Source organism: Pithys albifrons, chromosome 1 (genome assembly GCF_047495875.1).
Source record: "Pithys albifrons albifrons isolate INPA30051 chromosome 1, PitAlb_v1, whole genome shotgun sequence".
Classification (NCBI taxonomy): domain Eukaryota; kingdom Metazoa; phylum Chordata; class Aves; order Passeriformes; family Thamnophilidae; genus Pithys; species Pithys albifrons.
The window spans coordinates 7,867,355-7,883,417 of NC_092458.1; the positions used below are offsets into that span (position 1 = coordinate 7,867,355).

At 42.1% G+C, this 16,063-nt stretch overlaps 1 protein-coding gene across 1 annotated transcript in view; it reads left to right on the plus strand.

The window, feature by feature from the left end:
* MAP3K15 (mitogen-activated protein kinase kinase kinase 15) overlaps positions 1–15,960 on the plus strand; it is an 88,322-nt gene extending 72,362 nt beyond the window's left edge. Inside the window, exons 19-29 of the mRNA XM_071574147.1 lie at positions 2,106–2,263; positions 5,976–6,159; positions 8,461–8,638; positions 9,309–9,483; positions 11,191–11,376; positions 11,782–11,887; positions 13,049–13,259; positions 14,032–14,144; positions 14,298–14,395; positions 14,508–14,584; positions 15,451–15,960. Coding sequence (XP_071430248.1) covers positions 2,106–2,263; positions 5,976–6,159; positions 8,461–8,638; positions 9,309–9,483; positions 11,191–11,376; positions 11,782–11,887; positions 13,049–13,259; positions 14,032–14,144; positions 14,298–14,395; positions 14,508–14,584; positions 15,451–15,568 — 1,604 coding nt within the window. The 3' untranslated portion in view covers positions 15,569–15,960. The remainder of the gene's footprint in view (positions 1–2,105; positions 2,264–5,975; positions 6,160–8,460; positions 8,639–9,308; positions 9,484–11,190; positions 11,377–11,781; positions 11,888–13,048; positions 13,260–14,031; positions 14,145–14,297; positions 14,396–14,507; positions 14,585–15,450) is intronic.
* Positions 15,961–16,063: the final 103 nt, after the last annotated feature.

The following is a 16,063-nucleotide window of genomic DNA, read 5'->3' on the forward strand; positions in this document are numbered from 1 at the left end:
AACTTGGTGTCAGTGCAACAGCAGTAAAATCAGTTTATATGAAAATGTTAGACTGATGTGTTACAGAAAAGCTTTCAATACAACAAGGTTGTAAAGACTTGTAATACTTGGAGAAGACAAAAAAATGATGAGTACCAGGTGAAACTCTACATTGAAAAATGAATATATGGTCACATAATTGCTCCATTCTGTGATCAGGGAAGATATATGTAGCATGGTGGTTTTACTTGTTATATGGCCTTATGCAAAGGCTGATATCACAAACCTCTTACTGGCCTGCAGTTTAAATAAATGGTACACAGACAAAGCCATCAGTCATGTGTGAAAGACAGAAGACAACAACATCCATTTAAATGATAATCAAGACTTCCCATTACCTTTCTGGTGGTGAGTCTGCAGTTCCTCCACGTTTGATAAAGGAAGACATTAAAATGAAATTATTAAGGTTCTGAAGTGGCTTGCCTTTCTAAGCTCTTTTTGCTCATTATTAGCAAAGCTCATGAATTGGGAAGTAGGCCTATATTGCATCATGTTCTGAACACAGCATATGATGTCTGCATCAGTATCTCGTGAGATCAACTTCTCATTACGTGCAAGCATTTTAAACAAATCTATTCCCTTCAAAGCTGTAGAGATTGTAGCTAGAATCAAGTTACAAGTTCTTTAAAGAGAAATAAAAAATTGTTTGTCCTGTTGGTAATCAAAAATGCAACCTTCACATACTCCTTAGTGACTTTTTAGCAACTGATTGTTACTAGAGATGATACATGGGGAAATGGTATCTCAAGAATAGTCACCCATGCTGTAATAAAAAAAGGTAAGTCTTTCTTTGTGTCCTTCTTTGTTCTCTTGCATGTTTGCAGCCCTGTTTGTGCCTCTGAGATGTAATTTGCCATGAGAATAAATATTTTACTTAAATTATCATTTAAAATCAGTAAGCAGGTAGCTATAGCCCTGAGGGTCTTAAAAGGCCTCTTGCAATTTGTTTTCTTCTGTAACTCAGTACATAAACCCTGGATTTTAGGCGTTATGTAGTAAAATCACTTGATGTGAAGAATCAGGTTTCCAGTGGTTTAAATGTTACACCTCTCCATTCAAGACACACAGCCTGAGGGCAAAGCTGTGGCTTCAACTTTCATTCTGCAGCAGTCACATTCAATGAACATAGTGATACCCTTTTACCTTCACCAGATGGACTTTACTTAGTGGTTCACAGCCTTACCACAGTGTAGTTTTATTGCATTCTTAAGAAGAAAATTAATCTAAAGATGTCATAACAGAGCTGGTAGAAATTCAGGCAGAGAAAATACTGTAGTGTTCGAAACACTCAGAACATCCAGAGGTTTTTGCTGGTGGTGTGGACTCTTCCTGGAGAGACCTCATGAGCTGTGTTAGTATACAGTAGTTCAATATCAGTGATTGCAAACTGATCATCTTTTATTTATTTTTTCTGTACTTATTATTTATCATTATTATAACTAGTATAACAGATTATCTACAGGCAGGATCTTATTTTGTCATCATATATAACTTTAGAAATCCCAACAGGTTAGGGTTTGGGTTTTTTTTTGCTAACCTTAGATGTCAGAAATCCAAGTGTATCCAAGACTTCCTGGAATTCCAGACAAGTTATGATGGGTTCCCTTATTGTTTATATTTACAAAAAAAATCTTCTTTTCAAACTCCCTGTTTGAAGTTCTCTGACAACTACTGTTCTCATTATTGGGGTAAAGATATGAAAAATTATTCTGATGAGCAACTATCTGTCACTTTGCAGTTTTTCATTATCTCTTACATGCGTAATCTTTAAAATTTGGTGTCTGCAAAAGTCATTGAAATAATTTTGTGTTCTGATGAAGCTTTTGCGATATGGGTTTGAAAACAGTTTTGAAGTTTGAAACCTTGTGTTAAAAAGGAGGAGCAAAAAGGTAGTTTATTAAAAGATGTTAAAACATAAGTTTATGTCAAGTTTTCAGTGCTGATAAAATAGAGTATTTTTGCTATACAGGTGGCATTTGACAATTTTTGGCTTGCTGAGAAGAGTGTTAATCCTCTCTAATGTGAATGAAGACCATACACTTGACTATTCTTTTTGTCCTGACTAGGAACCCTGCAGTACATGGCTCCAGAAATCATCGATAAAGGACCTCGAGGATATGGGGCACCAGCTGATATCTGGTCACTGGGCTGCACCATCATTGAAATGGCAACAGGCAAACCTCCATTTCATGAATTAGGGGAGCCTCAAGCTGCAATGTTTAAAGTAAATGCTTTAAAGCATATGAATTTTCAAATACAAACTTATTTTTGTAACATTAATTGGTAGTAATGCTTTGTTACAGAGGTTGTTTTGCACCAAGGCACAGTCTGACCTGTGTTTGTAACTCTCACTGAATGATTCCTCTCTGCTCTAAGCTGTGTTGCTCTCGGGGTGATCAGTTATTTTTGTGCTGGAACTAGGTCATGACTCAGAGCAGCAATCTGAAAAATGAGTGAAGACCAATATTCTCTACCATCTTACTGTCATCTCCTGCTCTTGCTTTAGGATTTCTTTCTTATAAGCAGTCTCTCCAACAATGGCAAACAAGTTACTTCTTTAAGTCGTTTTTTTGTAAGCTTCCCTCCCAGAGTATCTGCTCGCCTTGTCTTTCAAAGGCCAAGTCTCTGCAGCAGGTAGGAGGATATGATGGAAGGGGGCAGGGGCGTAGCTTTTTGGGATTTCCAGTATGTACTAAAGGAGTAGAGTACTCTGTATTTTTCATTCTTAAGTCCTTCAGATCACATCTTCCTTTTCAGTAAGCCATTGTCCTTAGTACTTCATTTCTTTTAGTGTATCTGTTTCCAAATGCACAAATTAACACTTGAGAATTCTTCAGATAGTTTTGGTAATAAATGTTTGAAAAAAAGTTATTTTTTCTAACTCTAACAGTAGTGTAAAAGCTATGATGTGATTCTAGTCCAAAATGCAGGCTGAACATTTTTGGTTCTTCCACTGGCTTGAAGTAGACCTTTACCAAAATACTTAAGTTTTCACTTTTGCTTCAGAATCCTCATTCATACAATGGGGAAAATATGTCATCCATAACCCATCAAACTGCTTTAAATTATCAATGTTGTAATTCTTTTGTGTATGTTGTTGAAAATCCCTGTGACCATTAATATAGTCATTAATGGAACCATGGTGGCAAAATCAGATCTTTATCAATAGGTACAGTAATCTGGGCTGCAGTTCAGCATGGCACGTAATGCCATCCATCAGAATAGGCCTGTGAGTTGTCCCCATGTACCACAGCTGAAAGGGATGATTGTGGGGTTTGATGTAGTTATTTCAGTGGCATAATATGTCACCTTGGTGCTGTCAGCTTATGACATACCTCAAAAGAAGCTGCCTGGGTGAACGTGGTTTGGATCAGTAAAGCTTTCCTGAGGGAGCCATGGAAAGAGCCTTTTTTCCACATCGCTGTAAATGTCAGGTACAATTCTGTTGGCTGATGCCTTTTCATCTTCTGTACCTGGCACCCAGTTGTTGAACTGCTAAGGGAGTCTTATTTTTCAGCACAGTTTATTGAACTGTCAGGACGTGCTGGTTCAGTTCTGAGGGCTTGATGAGCAATGTGCAGGTTCATGAGGTGAGCACTGGCAGGATCGTGCCTGTCCCTACTTACTGCTGATAAGCACTTCCAGGCTACAGAGCTGTGTTCTAAAATCTCAGAAGCGGCATTTTAAAAATACATTTCTTGCCTTTTTTTCTTCAAGGATGTGGCAAACCTTTTAGGATTCTTATTGCAGATATAATGTGTTAATGTGCTACAGTCAGGCATTTGTTTTCGTTTTCCATTTCCTGTCTCTGCTGGGACCTGTTTGGAACTGGGTCTGGCCAGGCACTGTAAATTACAAACTGTGTTTTCTCTTTCTGTGCAGTAAAAATAAGCAAGCTGGAAGTCAGGAATGAAGCAGGCTGGTTGGGCAAGCATCTATAAGTAACCAAAGTCTGGAAAACTTGGGGTACCAAACCTGTGAGATTCCCACCTCCACATGTGCATGCTCTGTAGTGCATGGGGCAGGTGAGGACAGGAAAGGTCTAAGTTGGGCTGTACAGTCACAGAAGAAATTGCAAACCACCAGAGTTGGACAAAGTAGAGAAAAAGGGGCTGGAGTAAGCCAAGGCTGGGAATAGTTCCTGGCTGGGTGTGAGTTGTGTGATATTTAATCTATGAGCATTGAAGGTGTGCATCTGTGGTGAAAGGAGCACAAACAAATCGGGTTCAGTGGAGACAAACTAATGTTACCACAGAATGTCTGGATGCTTGTGTCAAAAGCCTCCCCTTGGGCCACAGAGGTTAAGCTCAGAGGCAAGCTTTCAGACTTCCTGGTCCTGGTTTGGACTTTCCTGCATTTTTGTTTAGCGCATAGGGGTATAACCAGAGTGGTGCCAGTGTGTGACTGCCCCAGCTGAAGTGTGAGCCTGTCCCAGAGTGCCCACAGAGGAGTGGCGTGGCCATGAGAGACAGACTGGTCAAAAGCAGTTGTCAGAGCACAGCAAGCTGGTGGATGTCTCCTCTCTCTTCTCCAAAGCCAAAATGTTGTATGGGCTGGGTTTTTTTTAAGTGGTGAAACTGTATCTACCCCATTTATAAAACACTGTCCAAATTGCAGATGTCTTTTACAAATCAGATAAAGATGCTCCATGATAAAAAATAGAATGCATAGATGTGATATCCTGCCAACAGGGTGCAACATCTTTTTATTTATTTATTCAGTTTCTTTATTCAGTAAATCAGTTTAATTGTAGAGATTATTGAGTTGTGTATATTAAAAATGTTACATGCAGGAAATACTGAGTGTTGAATGTGCTTAGAGTCGTGGTTGGGAAGTCTTAATACACTATTAGCATTTTATTTCTGCACTGGCTTTCAAACAGAGGCACAACTACTCAGCATTTTTTGCTTCAGCTTGCATTGAAGCTGAACCACTATTGTGAGTGCCTAATGGTGCCACAGTGTGTTAATGCAGCTGTATAATGAGATTATTTGAAAGCAGCTGGCTCTTGTTTAACCGCTGGCCTGCTGTCTCCCTTGTGGCCACTGTCTTTGTGCTTGTTCTCCAGAATGTGTTTTGTGTGAAGACACTGAGACTACAAGCCATAATCTCACCAGACACGTGCCATACGGTGCACATGGGCCTTACAACTCTTGCTTCAAAACAATTACACCAGATTGATATTAGAGAATAAGAAAGCAAAGAGGGAGCTGGAAAAATCACTAGGGAGCAACCTGTGGAAGCACATTTTTCATTACTTAAAGAGTCTTAAAAGACACTCTTTTAAGTAATGACTTTAAAGAGTCACTACTTAAGGAAGGTTTAACAAGGGGCTTGGTAAACCTTTGGGTATCATGTGATTTTCAGTTAAACAACACTGAAAGTCTCGGGAAGACATCAGTCTGAGTGTGGGGGTGGTGACAAGGTCTGGCAAGGTCACTGTGCGTATTTGTACAAGGAAATTTGGCGGCAGCGGGAGCAGAACAGGTGCAGCCCCAGGCAGACAGTGCTGGAGGAGGAAATCATTGCTGTTCTAGGCATGAATGTGCTGGAGGAGGCAGCAAACTGAGACAGTCCTGGGCAGGGTGATGGGAGCCTATGCAGTAGCTGGAGGGATTTGTGGCTGGTAAGAGAAGCAGCATTTGAAACACTTGCTGTGGATAAAGCCCAGATCCTGAGACTGCTTGAAAGCAGATGATTTGATACATCCATACCTTGACATTTGTGTAATTGCACATGGATATTCACACCATGTTTGCAATGAAGTAAAACGAGATTAGAACCTTGTTGTCACTTCACTGCTCTGTGTGGATACCTGGATTGCTGCTTTTCCACAAGAGCCAGGAAGAGTGTGAGAATTCATATTATAAGAAAGCTTTGGCCTATGGTCTTGCAGTTTTGTAGGGAAATAATTAGTACTTCTGCTTTGCTTGCAGGTTGGGATGTTTAAGATTCATCCTGAAATCCCAGAATCAGTGTCAGCTGAAACAAGGGCCTTTATTTTGCTCTGTTTTGAACCTGATCCTGGTAAACGTGTTACAGCATCCGATTTGCTCAGAGATTCCTTCCTGAAGCAAGTGAACAAGGGCAAGAAAGGCAGAATTGCTTTCAAACCTTCAGGTAAGGAATTGTCAGCCAAATCCAAGTCAACATCATCATTAAGTGTTATATAAAAGACTGTACTCATTAGGCACTGTTTTACAAAGGACATTGCTTGAGCCAGGAAAGCAGCAGGAACTCAGCTGTTGAAAGTGCCTGTGATTTCTAATTACCCATATTTAAATGTAATAATGCCAAGAAGATATGGTATCTTGCTTATTTTGTGTTTTGCTTGCTGAAACCTCTCAAGGTCATTTTTCCTCTCCCCAGAAGTAAATGCCTCTTTTGTGGTAAATTACAATTGGAGAAGTGACATTTGGTGAAGACTTGCTAAAGCAATTCTACATTTCAGATTCACAATTATATACACTTCGGAGGTCTAAGTTTTATAGAGTAAGTGTTTGGCACCTGAAAAAGTGGGTCTATTAGGTGTTTGGGTCAGCATTTTCAAAGTTGATGCATACCATGGAAATCAGGCACAAAGGTGCTGAAGTAGTTGCTGGCAGGTGTTTTTGTTTTATCTTCATTGCATGTTTCTTCTCCCCTCTCACCCCAAATAAAGCAGCCACTTTCTCAGGGATAAGATAATGAACCTTAATATAGACCTGCCAAATAAATCATTAGCATTTGAAGGAACTGGCTGTTTAAAAACAGGCAAAGTCATTGATCTTTGTGCTTTTTTCACCTGTCTGCACATACACATGCACACTTCCAATGCAAATTGAATTGCTTCTCTTTTTGACCTTTTTCCCCCTCAACAAGGAACTAAAGGGAAAAACTAGCAAGGAATTTATAACATCTAGCTGAATTTGTTTCAGCAAGGAAAGAGGCATCATCTCTTGTCCTGGGGGGCACTGAGAACTGCAGTCCCTGCAGTGGCCATGGGAGAGCTCCCATTGCTCAGCCAGGGCAGTGGCACTCGGGAGCTGTTGGCAGGCTTCTTCCTTCTGCCCCACTGCAGGCATTCTTCTTGTGGCCTTTCAGATCTTACTTGAGGATGTCTTCCTGGAAAAACTGCATTAGAAAGGGTGGAGCTTGCCTTGTTTGCTGCCCCGGGCTCTTTGTCAAATACCAGGGGAGGTGCAGATTTGCTCTCTCCATGGACATGAGCAGAGTGGGCAAATGCTTTGAAAACTGTTTGCTGGATGAGGAGAGGGAAAGGCAACTGCAGAAGAGTGTGTGCTTTGCTGTGCAGGAGCTGGGGAGAGCTGTGCTGGCTGCTGCAGCAATCTCCATGGCAGGTTTGGTGGCCTAAGGCAGGTCCTGGCCCAGCAGTTACCACAGTCTCAGCTACAGCAGTTCTGTCTTCTCCCTCTACTGTTTCCCTCACTGCCAATTTCCTCAGTTTTGTCCCCATCTTTCCATCCTGTCCCTATTCCTTTTTCTTTACAGTAATTAAGGTAGCCCAGAGCAAATCTCAGCCCTTACTCTTGGGACAGCAACTCTCAATTTTCTGTACTACTGAGGTGCCTTGGAGGAGGTCTCACTGAGTGACATATATTGTTTCATTTCTCTGACTGTTTAACCCCAGCCATTTGAACATCATTCGAGTCTGTCAGAGCTTCCTGAACAACTTCCATCTCTCTTCCTCCCCCACCTCCACATAATTTGTAGTGACAAGCATCAAAAACTTGAGTGAGGTTTTAGCTCCACAGATGTGAGCATCCTGAGTCAATTGAACTTCTTACCTTTCCTACCACACAATTACAAACTGGCAATTGGGATTACAGGAAGTTCTCAATGTCTGGTTTTTTTTTTATTTCCTCTTAACTTTCAAGATGAATTGGAAAGGGATGAGAGATTTCCTTCTGGCTAATGCAGAGAGAGAAGGAAACATGCCAGTGAGGCAGGTATTTTGGGTGTGGAGAGGGAATTACATGGCCATTAGCACAGTCAGGCAGAGGTGAGGAGGGCTGGTAGTAGAGTGCTCTCTGGTTGCAGAGATGGCTTGTGGTGGAGCAGCCAATGAACCTGTTGGTTTGATCCAGACTCTTTCAACGGCTCTATATCCAGTTGTACCACTTTGTGGGACCAGCACCAAGGGGGACTGTGTGTCTGTGTGTGTGAGAGAGAGGGTAACAAAATGGAATTTCATATGATTATCTGAGCTGTCTTTGGGTTCAGCAGTTTGCTTGTCCACACCTTTTATTGCTTATGCCTATAATGATTGAGTTGTGTTGCTACTTTTTATCAAAAGGTTACCTCTCCCTCAGCCATTTTGCTAAATGAAGTCTTGATATAATGAAGATGATCCCAGCTGTTTTAAGCATGTTGCCCTTTTTGGCCTAATTCTGTTACATGTTTCACACTCTCTCTTCACAGACTATAATCGTAATGCATCGCTCCCACTGCCCGTCCATGGAGAGCAGGCTGGCAGCAGCAGCAGTGAGCATGGCTCTGTTTCACCAGACTCTGATGTACAGCACGACGTGTTCTTCGAAAGGACAAAGAGATCCATTTCAGAGATTCAGACAAAGCATCCCATTTCCCATTTACTAAGGTAAAGCATTTGCTTGTTGCTTGACACCCTTGAGGGATTATGTGGATTTAATTCACATTCTATTTTCTCCAAGGTGAATTTTTTCACATAATGGCTACATGAGTAGGTATGGTAAATTGCAAGTGAGTCGCACAGGCAGGTTGCCAGTTATTGTAAATGTTGTAAATATTGTCTGTATTTAGTCATGAACAGTGATTCTTTTCCTTTAAGGTTCCCATGTACTTAAATACTTCACTCCCTCCAGTGAATAAATGTCAGTTGTCTTAGTGACCAAGTGGATGTGGATTCAGGAGTTAGAAGAGTTGACTTTTCCATGTGCTCATGGAAAAACTGTGGGAAAGGGGAAGCAGAAATACAGTTACACAGCGCACAAAGCAGTAACTTTAAATTAGTATATTACAATATGGGTCCAGAAAAAAATTAGTAATTTCAGCTTTGCTGCCCAAAACTGAACTGGTGCTTTGTAGCTGGGTGACATCAGCCATGTGCTTTTGGCCTTCGTGGGTTTGAGTCATCTTCTCTCAGAATTAGTGCTTAACAGTCTGAACCATCTGCTGCTGTAGTTTAATTCCCTTTTGAACCTCAGAAGTACCTACCCCTGCTCGCTTCTGGCAGTGCTGCACTGCTAATGCTGAGGTCTCTCTTGTGCCTGTGGCCTGGTGACTGACAGTGTGCCTGACGAGGGCTCAGCCCCAGAGGACAGGAGTGCCTCTCCCTCAGTGGAGGACAAGGATTCGGGACTGTTCCTGCTGCGGAAGGACAGCGAACGCCGAGCCATCCTTTATAAAATCCTTAAGGAAGAACAGGATAAAGTTGCCTCCAATTTGCAGGAGTGTATTGCCCAGGTAATTTCACTCAGGTCTCCTTTTTCCATGTCAAAGGAAAATAATAGGTAGTATTATTCCTTTTCTGGAAACTAATACATGAGGGTGCTTGGATTGTTTCTTCTGAATATCTTAAATCTCTGAGATTTGTAACTGTGTGAGCCATTTGGTGTTGCCTGAAGGGATAGCAAACACACACTGGCTACTGCTGGGCTCTTGGGGGGTTTTTTGTGAGGGAGAGGTTGGGGCATTTGATACAGGGTTGGGAGGGCTGAGGTTGGTGGGTTGGGTAGTTTTGATGTTGCGTTTTCTTTCAGCTTTTAAGGCAATGGAAATAGAACATCACATAGTAATATGTATGTTTTGCTTTAAAGATGGAGAACTGATTAATAATTTTTAATGTAAAGCATATGTAAACTAGGTGCCAAGATGACAGTACATGAATATTAAAAAAGCTAAAGTAGATTTTCTCTAGAGGGAAAGGTTGAGTGGGAATGCTCAGTGACTGTAAAACAGAGCAAGAAAAATTATATGTTTGGTTAACCATAGCCAAGCATTGCCACACACCTCTAACAGAGCTCCTGGTTTGGCCTTTTCTTCTTAATGTCTCCTTCTGATGTGCCTCTGACATAATTTATTCTTACCAAAGCTGTGCTTTTCACGTGGGCTGCACTCAGATAAAGAGGAGTGTGCTGACTGTTGCTGTGGTGTCCCCAGCCAGCTGTTGGTCTTGGTGCAGGCACGGGTGGCACTGCTGGGGCCCTGCTGCTCCAAGGCTGCCCCAGGTGAGATGAGCCCTGCGTGGGCAGCCACCTCCACAGCTCAGGGATTGGCATCTCCCCCAGGACTGCTTCCCCTGCAAGCTGCCTCGTGGGACACATGGGCCTGCCCCAGGCCTGGGGGCTCCTCTGGGGCTTTATAGGCCACCAACTCAGGCTGGGGAAGCAATTGGGGGAGATTTGGTAGATTTCTGCTGTGAGCTTAAACTGCCAAATAGCTGACAGCCTTACAGAGGAATAATATTTGTATGTGAGATCTTAAATCAGAAGTAACCAGGGCTCTAAATTTTTTCCTCAATAAAGGATTATTTAGTAACAGCCAGTCCTGTTAAAGTCTCCAGCTGTTTCGTGGCACTGCTGTAATCATCTGTTTTCCATAATTTATGTAATACCTCTCCCTTTGCCTTTTAATTATGCAGGTTGTTCTTACAGACACTTGGATGGCTTTAACTGTGGGGGTTATGGACTGCAAATTGTAGGATGAATGCTTATGAATCACTGTGTCATTTTGGACCTTTTTCTAACTTTGGATAAATGTATATATATACATACTTTTTTGCCTAAGGAACTCAAATGTCTGCATAAATTAGATGTAAGTCAGATTCATCTTTTTGAAAGGATAGCATTTAAAAAAATTGGATGTCTTAGTGACTCACCCTGCTGTTTTTATGGAGGAGAGCTGCCCTCTGCAGTACATTGCAGAAACATGTAGATATAATCTGGAACCTCTTCCCTTTGTGACAGCCACAGTAGCAGTAGGCTTAATTTCTTTTTCAGAAAATAAAACTTGGTATTTAAAATTTTTCTTGTTAGGAAAACGTAAAAACTAGACTTTGCAGAAACAGAAGTTCTGTGGTGTCTGTGCATCAATGTGCACTATTAATGCTGCTAATTCAATGCTTAATGGCTCTGGGATTTACTTGATATACATTCATTATCTTTTCTCCAGAGCTCTGAAGAACTGCAACTTTCAGTGGTCCACATCAAGCAGATTATTGGCATTTTAAGGGACTTCATACACTCTCCTGAGCAGAGAGTGATGGCTTCTACCATATCCAAGTTGAAAATGGATTTGGACTTTGACAGCACTTCCATCAATCAGATTCATCTGGTGCTGTTTGGATTCCAGGATGCAGTGAGTTCCTTTCCTAGTGCAGGGGGAGAGGAGTTCTTCATAGACAGTCAGAATGGTTTAGGTTGGAAGAGACCTAAAGATCATCTGTTCCACTGCCATGCCATGTGGAGGGACACCTGCCACTACATCAGGGTGCTCCTGGACAGAGCTCACCCCAGGGGTTGGTTTGCAGCTTCCCCACAGTTCCTCACTTCTCTTCCTGCTTGTACTGTAGATGGGTTGAATGTCACAGTCTGGTTTGAAAGCTGTAACCTGAAACTGTCAAATGTGTTGCTTAGATTTTGAAAGGTGGGAGGGTTTTAGTGCTATATGCAGTTATCTCACAAAGCTTACTTACTATGACTATTGAAAAACAACATTCTCTTTCTCAAGGTGTGAGAAAATGGTGTTTGTTTACATTTACAGGTGAACAAAGTATTGAGAAATCACTTAATAAGACCCCACTGGATGTTTGCAATGGATAACATAATCCGCCGTGCAGTCCAAGCAGCAGTCACTATTCTTATTCCAGGTAAATCAAAGCACCTGAAAATAATCCTTTTTTAAAGAAAAGAAAAGGTTTTTTACATATCAAAGAGTTGTAGCAAATGGAACAGTTTGGATGTTTAATCTGTCAGCATGCCATTAAGTAACTGCATCTCATGTGCTGCTCATCAAAGGCGAGGGGTCAGAGTGTTGCAGAGAAAGATGTGTTGATCTGGAGGATTAATGCTGCACGTGTATTATAAAAGCACATAATGAGGACATAACCAGTGGTTCTGCACCCCCAGTGTGATCCAACCATGACCAAAATGGGCACATTAATTTCAATCCAAGTTGGAGATTTTCTAGTAAGAAAGAAAATTACTATCTACCACATGTCAGTCACATCCAGGGTGGGCAGTGCTGCACAGGTCAGGTTGTGTGTTCTGAAAAATTATATGAGGTGTGGAACAGATGTGTAGAAGGGAGTGCATTAATAGGAGGAGGAGGAGGATGATTCTGGCCCACAGATGGACAGTAGGAAAAATCACCAGACCAAGAACTGTCTCGGAATAAGTTATCAGAAATTCGCAAGTAGTTTCGTAACTCCCTGAAGTGCTGAGCGCCACTTCCACTATAAGAATGTTCTGAGAGCACTTCGTGAGGTGAGCCCTTTCAGTCTAAAGTTGCTGGGGCTTTTAAAGACAAATTGGCCCAATTTTTTAGGACTTCAGAGAAATGGCAGCTATTCTTTGGTAAGAAGGGTGGCCACCTGCACCAAGTTTTGAGAATGGGTTAGAAGTGTTACATGGAGGGAGAGGAGGGCTCTGTAAACTCTTTGGTCCAGGGTTTTAGGTGAAAACAACTTTTTTTACTATTTAGAAAAAAAGCAAGCTTTCCAGAATTTCTCTCTGGCATATTTTATTACCCATCTATTTTTCATCTCATGATATTTGTCCCCTCTGTGATCTGCAGCTGCCTACCTGTGCTGGTGCCCTGCAGCACCACTCATTTCAGAGCTGATGCCAGAGAGTCTGTGGTCCAGCTCATGAGGCTTTGCTACCTCCCTGCTCAGTGAAGAACGTTGTGCAAACAGCCACTGCCTCAAACGAAGCTCCCCCCACCCGCTGCGAATACAGAACAAACTGCAGTACCTCTGGAAAACACGTGTCCAAAACAATCTTACCCTTGCCCTCTCTCCTTTTCCCAGAGCTTCGCGCTCACTTCGAGCCGGCATCAGAAACCGAAGGTGGGGACAAGGATGGTGAGGAAGGGGAGGAGAGTTTCCAGCCCTGTGAACAAAACGGGGCTGAGGATCCTGCCGTCACATCGGGAGTCAGCACCCTGAGTTCTGTGGTGTCACAGGAGGCTCAGCAGCAGCTCAGCCAGGAGCTGGGCAGACTCAAACACGAGACCTTAAGGTAACCCTCCTATAAAGACTGTGCATGTATTTTCAGGCAGTCTTTGAAAAGCTCTTAGACTTTGCTTTCTACATTGGCATGTACATACTTACAAGTACTGCTCTCCTGATAAAACAGAACTTCCAGGAACACAAATGGGTTTGGAATATGCTGGCAGTACCAGTATGACAGCACCCTGCAGTACAACTTCTGTTTCTGTGTAATTAATGTTTTAATTGTACAATGTTATATTGGATTTCTACTGTAAGGTAATTAGGTGTGTGCAGCTGTGCCAGTTTCCTTCCTCCTTCCCTGGCTGCCACCTGACTCAGTGTCAGCGCCTCAAGGCTGTTCCTGCAAGGAAAGGCCAGAGCCAGGACACGCTGCCCACTAATGAGCACCAGCAGAGCTCAGCAGAGCCCCTGCCCTGCTGCGTTAACAGCTCAAGGTCCCATTTTCTTTATGATGTGATGTGAATCTGTGATCAGAAAGTGTTACATTGTTCAGTGCTAAATTGCTGTATAAAGGCACCAATTTATACAGCCAGGGAGGCTGCAGAACAGTAGGAACAGAATTTACAAGCTATTTACTAAATTCTGCAGGTGAAAGCCTTCAAGTGCCACCCCTGAGTGAGTTCTCAGACAACGGAAATGAAATCTGTAAGCCATGAGATGTTCCTTAGGACAGTATTTCTCAGGTGTCTGTCCCATGGTAGTCATTTAAAATGACAACTATTTTTTTCAGCTATTCTTACTCTCAGTGTGGTTGTGTTTGCTCTCTCATGTGCTACCAGGCTTTTGGAACACCTCGTTCAGAAGGAGAAAGAGTATCAGACCCTCTTAAGACAATCTCTGGAGCAGAAGACTCAGGAATTACACTTGCTTCAATTAAAACTGAAACCCAAAGGTATGAGGAGATCCTGCACACTTGAAGTTTCACACAGATATATGGGATCATGTGTTTGTCAAAAAGATGAAAAACTGTATAGTTCAAGCTTCACTAAACTGCTGATTTTGCCCTAGTTTGAGGTTTAGCCTTTATGTTTGTTTTCTTTTTAAGACTCACGATGGTCTGCAGCAACTTTTAGAGAGAATGCAGACCCTGAGCTCATGAACTGGCTGAAACAACAAGGAGCAGACTTGGATGCCATTAAGAGGGTAAAAAAAATAAAATAAAAAAATCACCTTTTAAAAAAGGCCATTGTAATCACTATTAGCAATTTGGTTTCAAAGAAGGAATGATTAATTTATGAATAAATTTGCCTTTTAGTTTGCTGAAGAAGAGTACACACTAAGTGCTGTCCTTAATGATATCACCAAAGACGATCTGCAGTATCTTCAACTGCGGTAAGAAAGGACTTGTTAGTTCATTGTTAAGAGCTTAATTAACACATTTTGTAAAAAACCTTTTTGAAGTTGTTATTCAAACAGGCCAGTGACAATTCAGAGGCAGCTTTTCTCTATTTAATCTTGGATTGTCTCCTAAAGTTTTTCACATCTTAACTGACAAAATTGCACAGAGGGTGCTTCAAGACATCTGAGTTTTGGTATTTATCAAGTTTGGGACCTATTTCTGCACCCTTCAGGACAATGTAATCATATGGAAAATAGGCATAGAGAAGTTATTTTTCCTACCACTTCATTGGAGTACTTTTATCACCATTCTTTTAACCCCTGGCAGGCCTGAAAGTTTTAGCTATAACCATAAAACAAGCATAGTGTTGGCTATGTACTTTCACAACTGGTCTGTCCTGGGGATTTCCAAGTTTTACTTCTTGCTCACTTTAAAGCAGTGTAGACAAAGGAGTTTGGAGAAGAGGAGGCTCAGAGGTGACCTCATCACTGTCTAAAACTACCTAAAGGGAAGTTATAGCCAGGTGGGGGTTGGTCTCTTCTCCCGGGCACTCAGCAATAGGACAAGGGGGCACGATGGGCTCAAGCTCTGCCAGGGGAGGTTTAGGTTGGATATCAGAAAAACATTCTTTCCAGAGAGAGTGCTCAGGCATTGGAATGGGCTGCCCAGAGAGGGGGTGGATTCCCCATCCCTGGAGGTTTTTAAACTGAGCTTGGCCGTGGGACTGAGTGCCATGAAATGGTAAAGGGACTGGAGTGGACCACGGGTTGGACTTGATGATCTCAGAGGCCTTTTCCAACCCAAATGACTCTCTGATTCTATAATTCCCTAACTGTTCTCTCCATTTCCCTTTCTGCAGGGGTGGTCTTCGCTGCAGAATCTGGAACGCAATATTAAACCACCGACAAGCATCCAGTAAGACCTCAGTGCAGAAGGCTGATGCTTTGGAAGAACACAAAATGGGAATGAACAAATGAAATACATTCCCAACACCTAAATTATTAGATGTATATATTTCTATGTACAGTGGCCTTGCAGGTTTTGCACAAGTGTGGAGCTTGTTTGACCATCAGTGTAATACACAGTGAATAGTAACAGCTTTGAAGCCAGTGGCAATGCACTTAAATTATTTATGACAGAGTAATGCACACAATGCCTATCAATGTAACAAAGCAGTAGCTGAGAAGAAACCCAACCTTTTCTGCAGACCAGGTACCACACACCTGAATTGGCTTCAGCATTGTGAAAACTGTGAAGTGTGTTACAGTTCTGCCAGCTGATGGTTTGAGCAGGGAGGGGATGTGCTAGAGCATGTCACCTCTTTGCAGGTGAATTTACAGCCTTTTGTATTAAAGCTGCTCTCACTGAACTACTGAACAAAGCCTGGTGTGGTATTTTCAATTAGTGACTTTTCTGCAGCAAAACCACAGCATCTAAATGGCACTTTGGGTGGGTTTTCTGGGAAAGCAGTT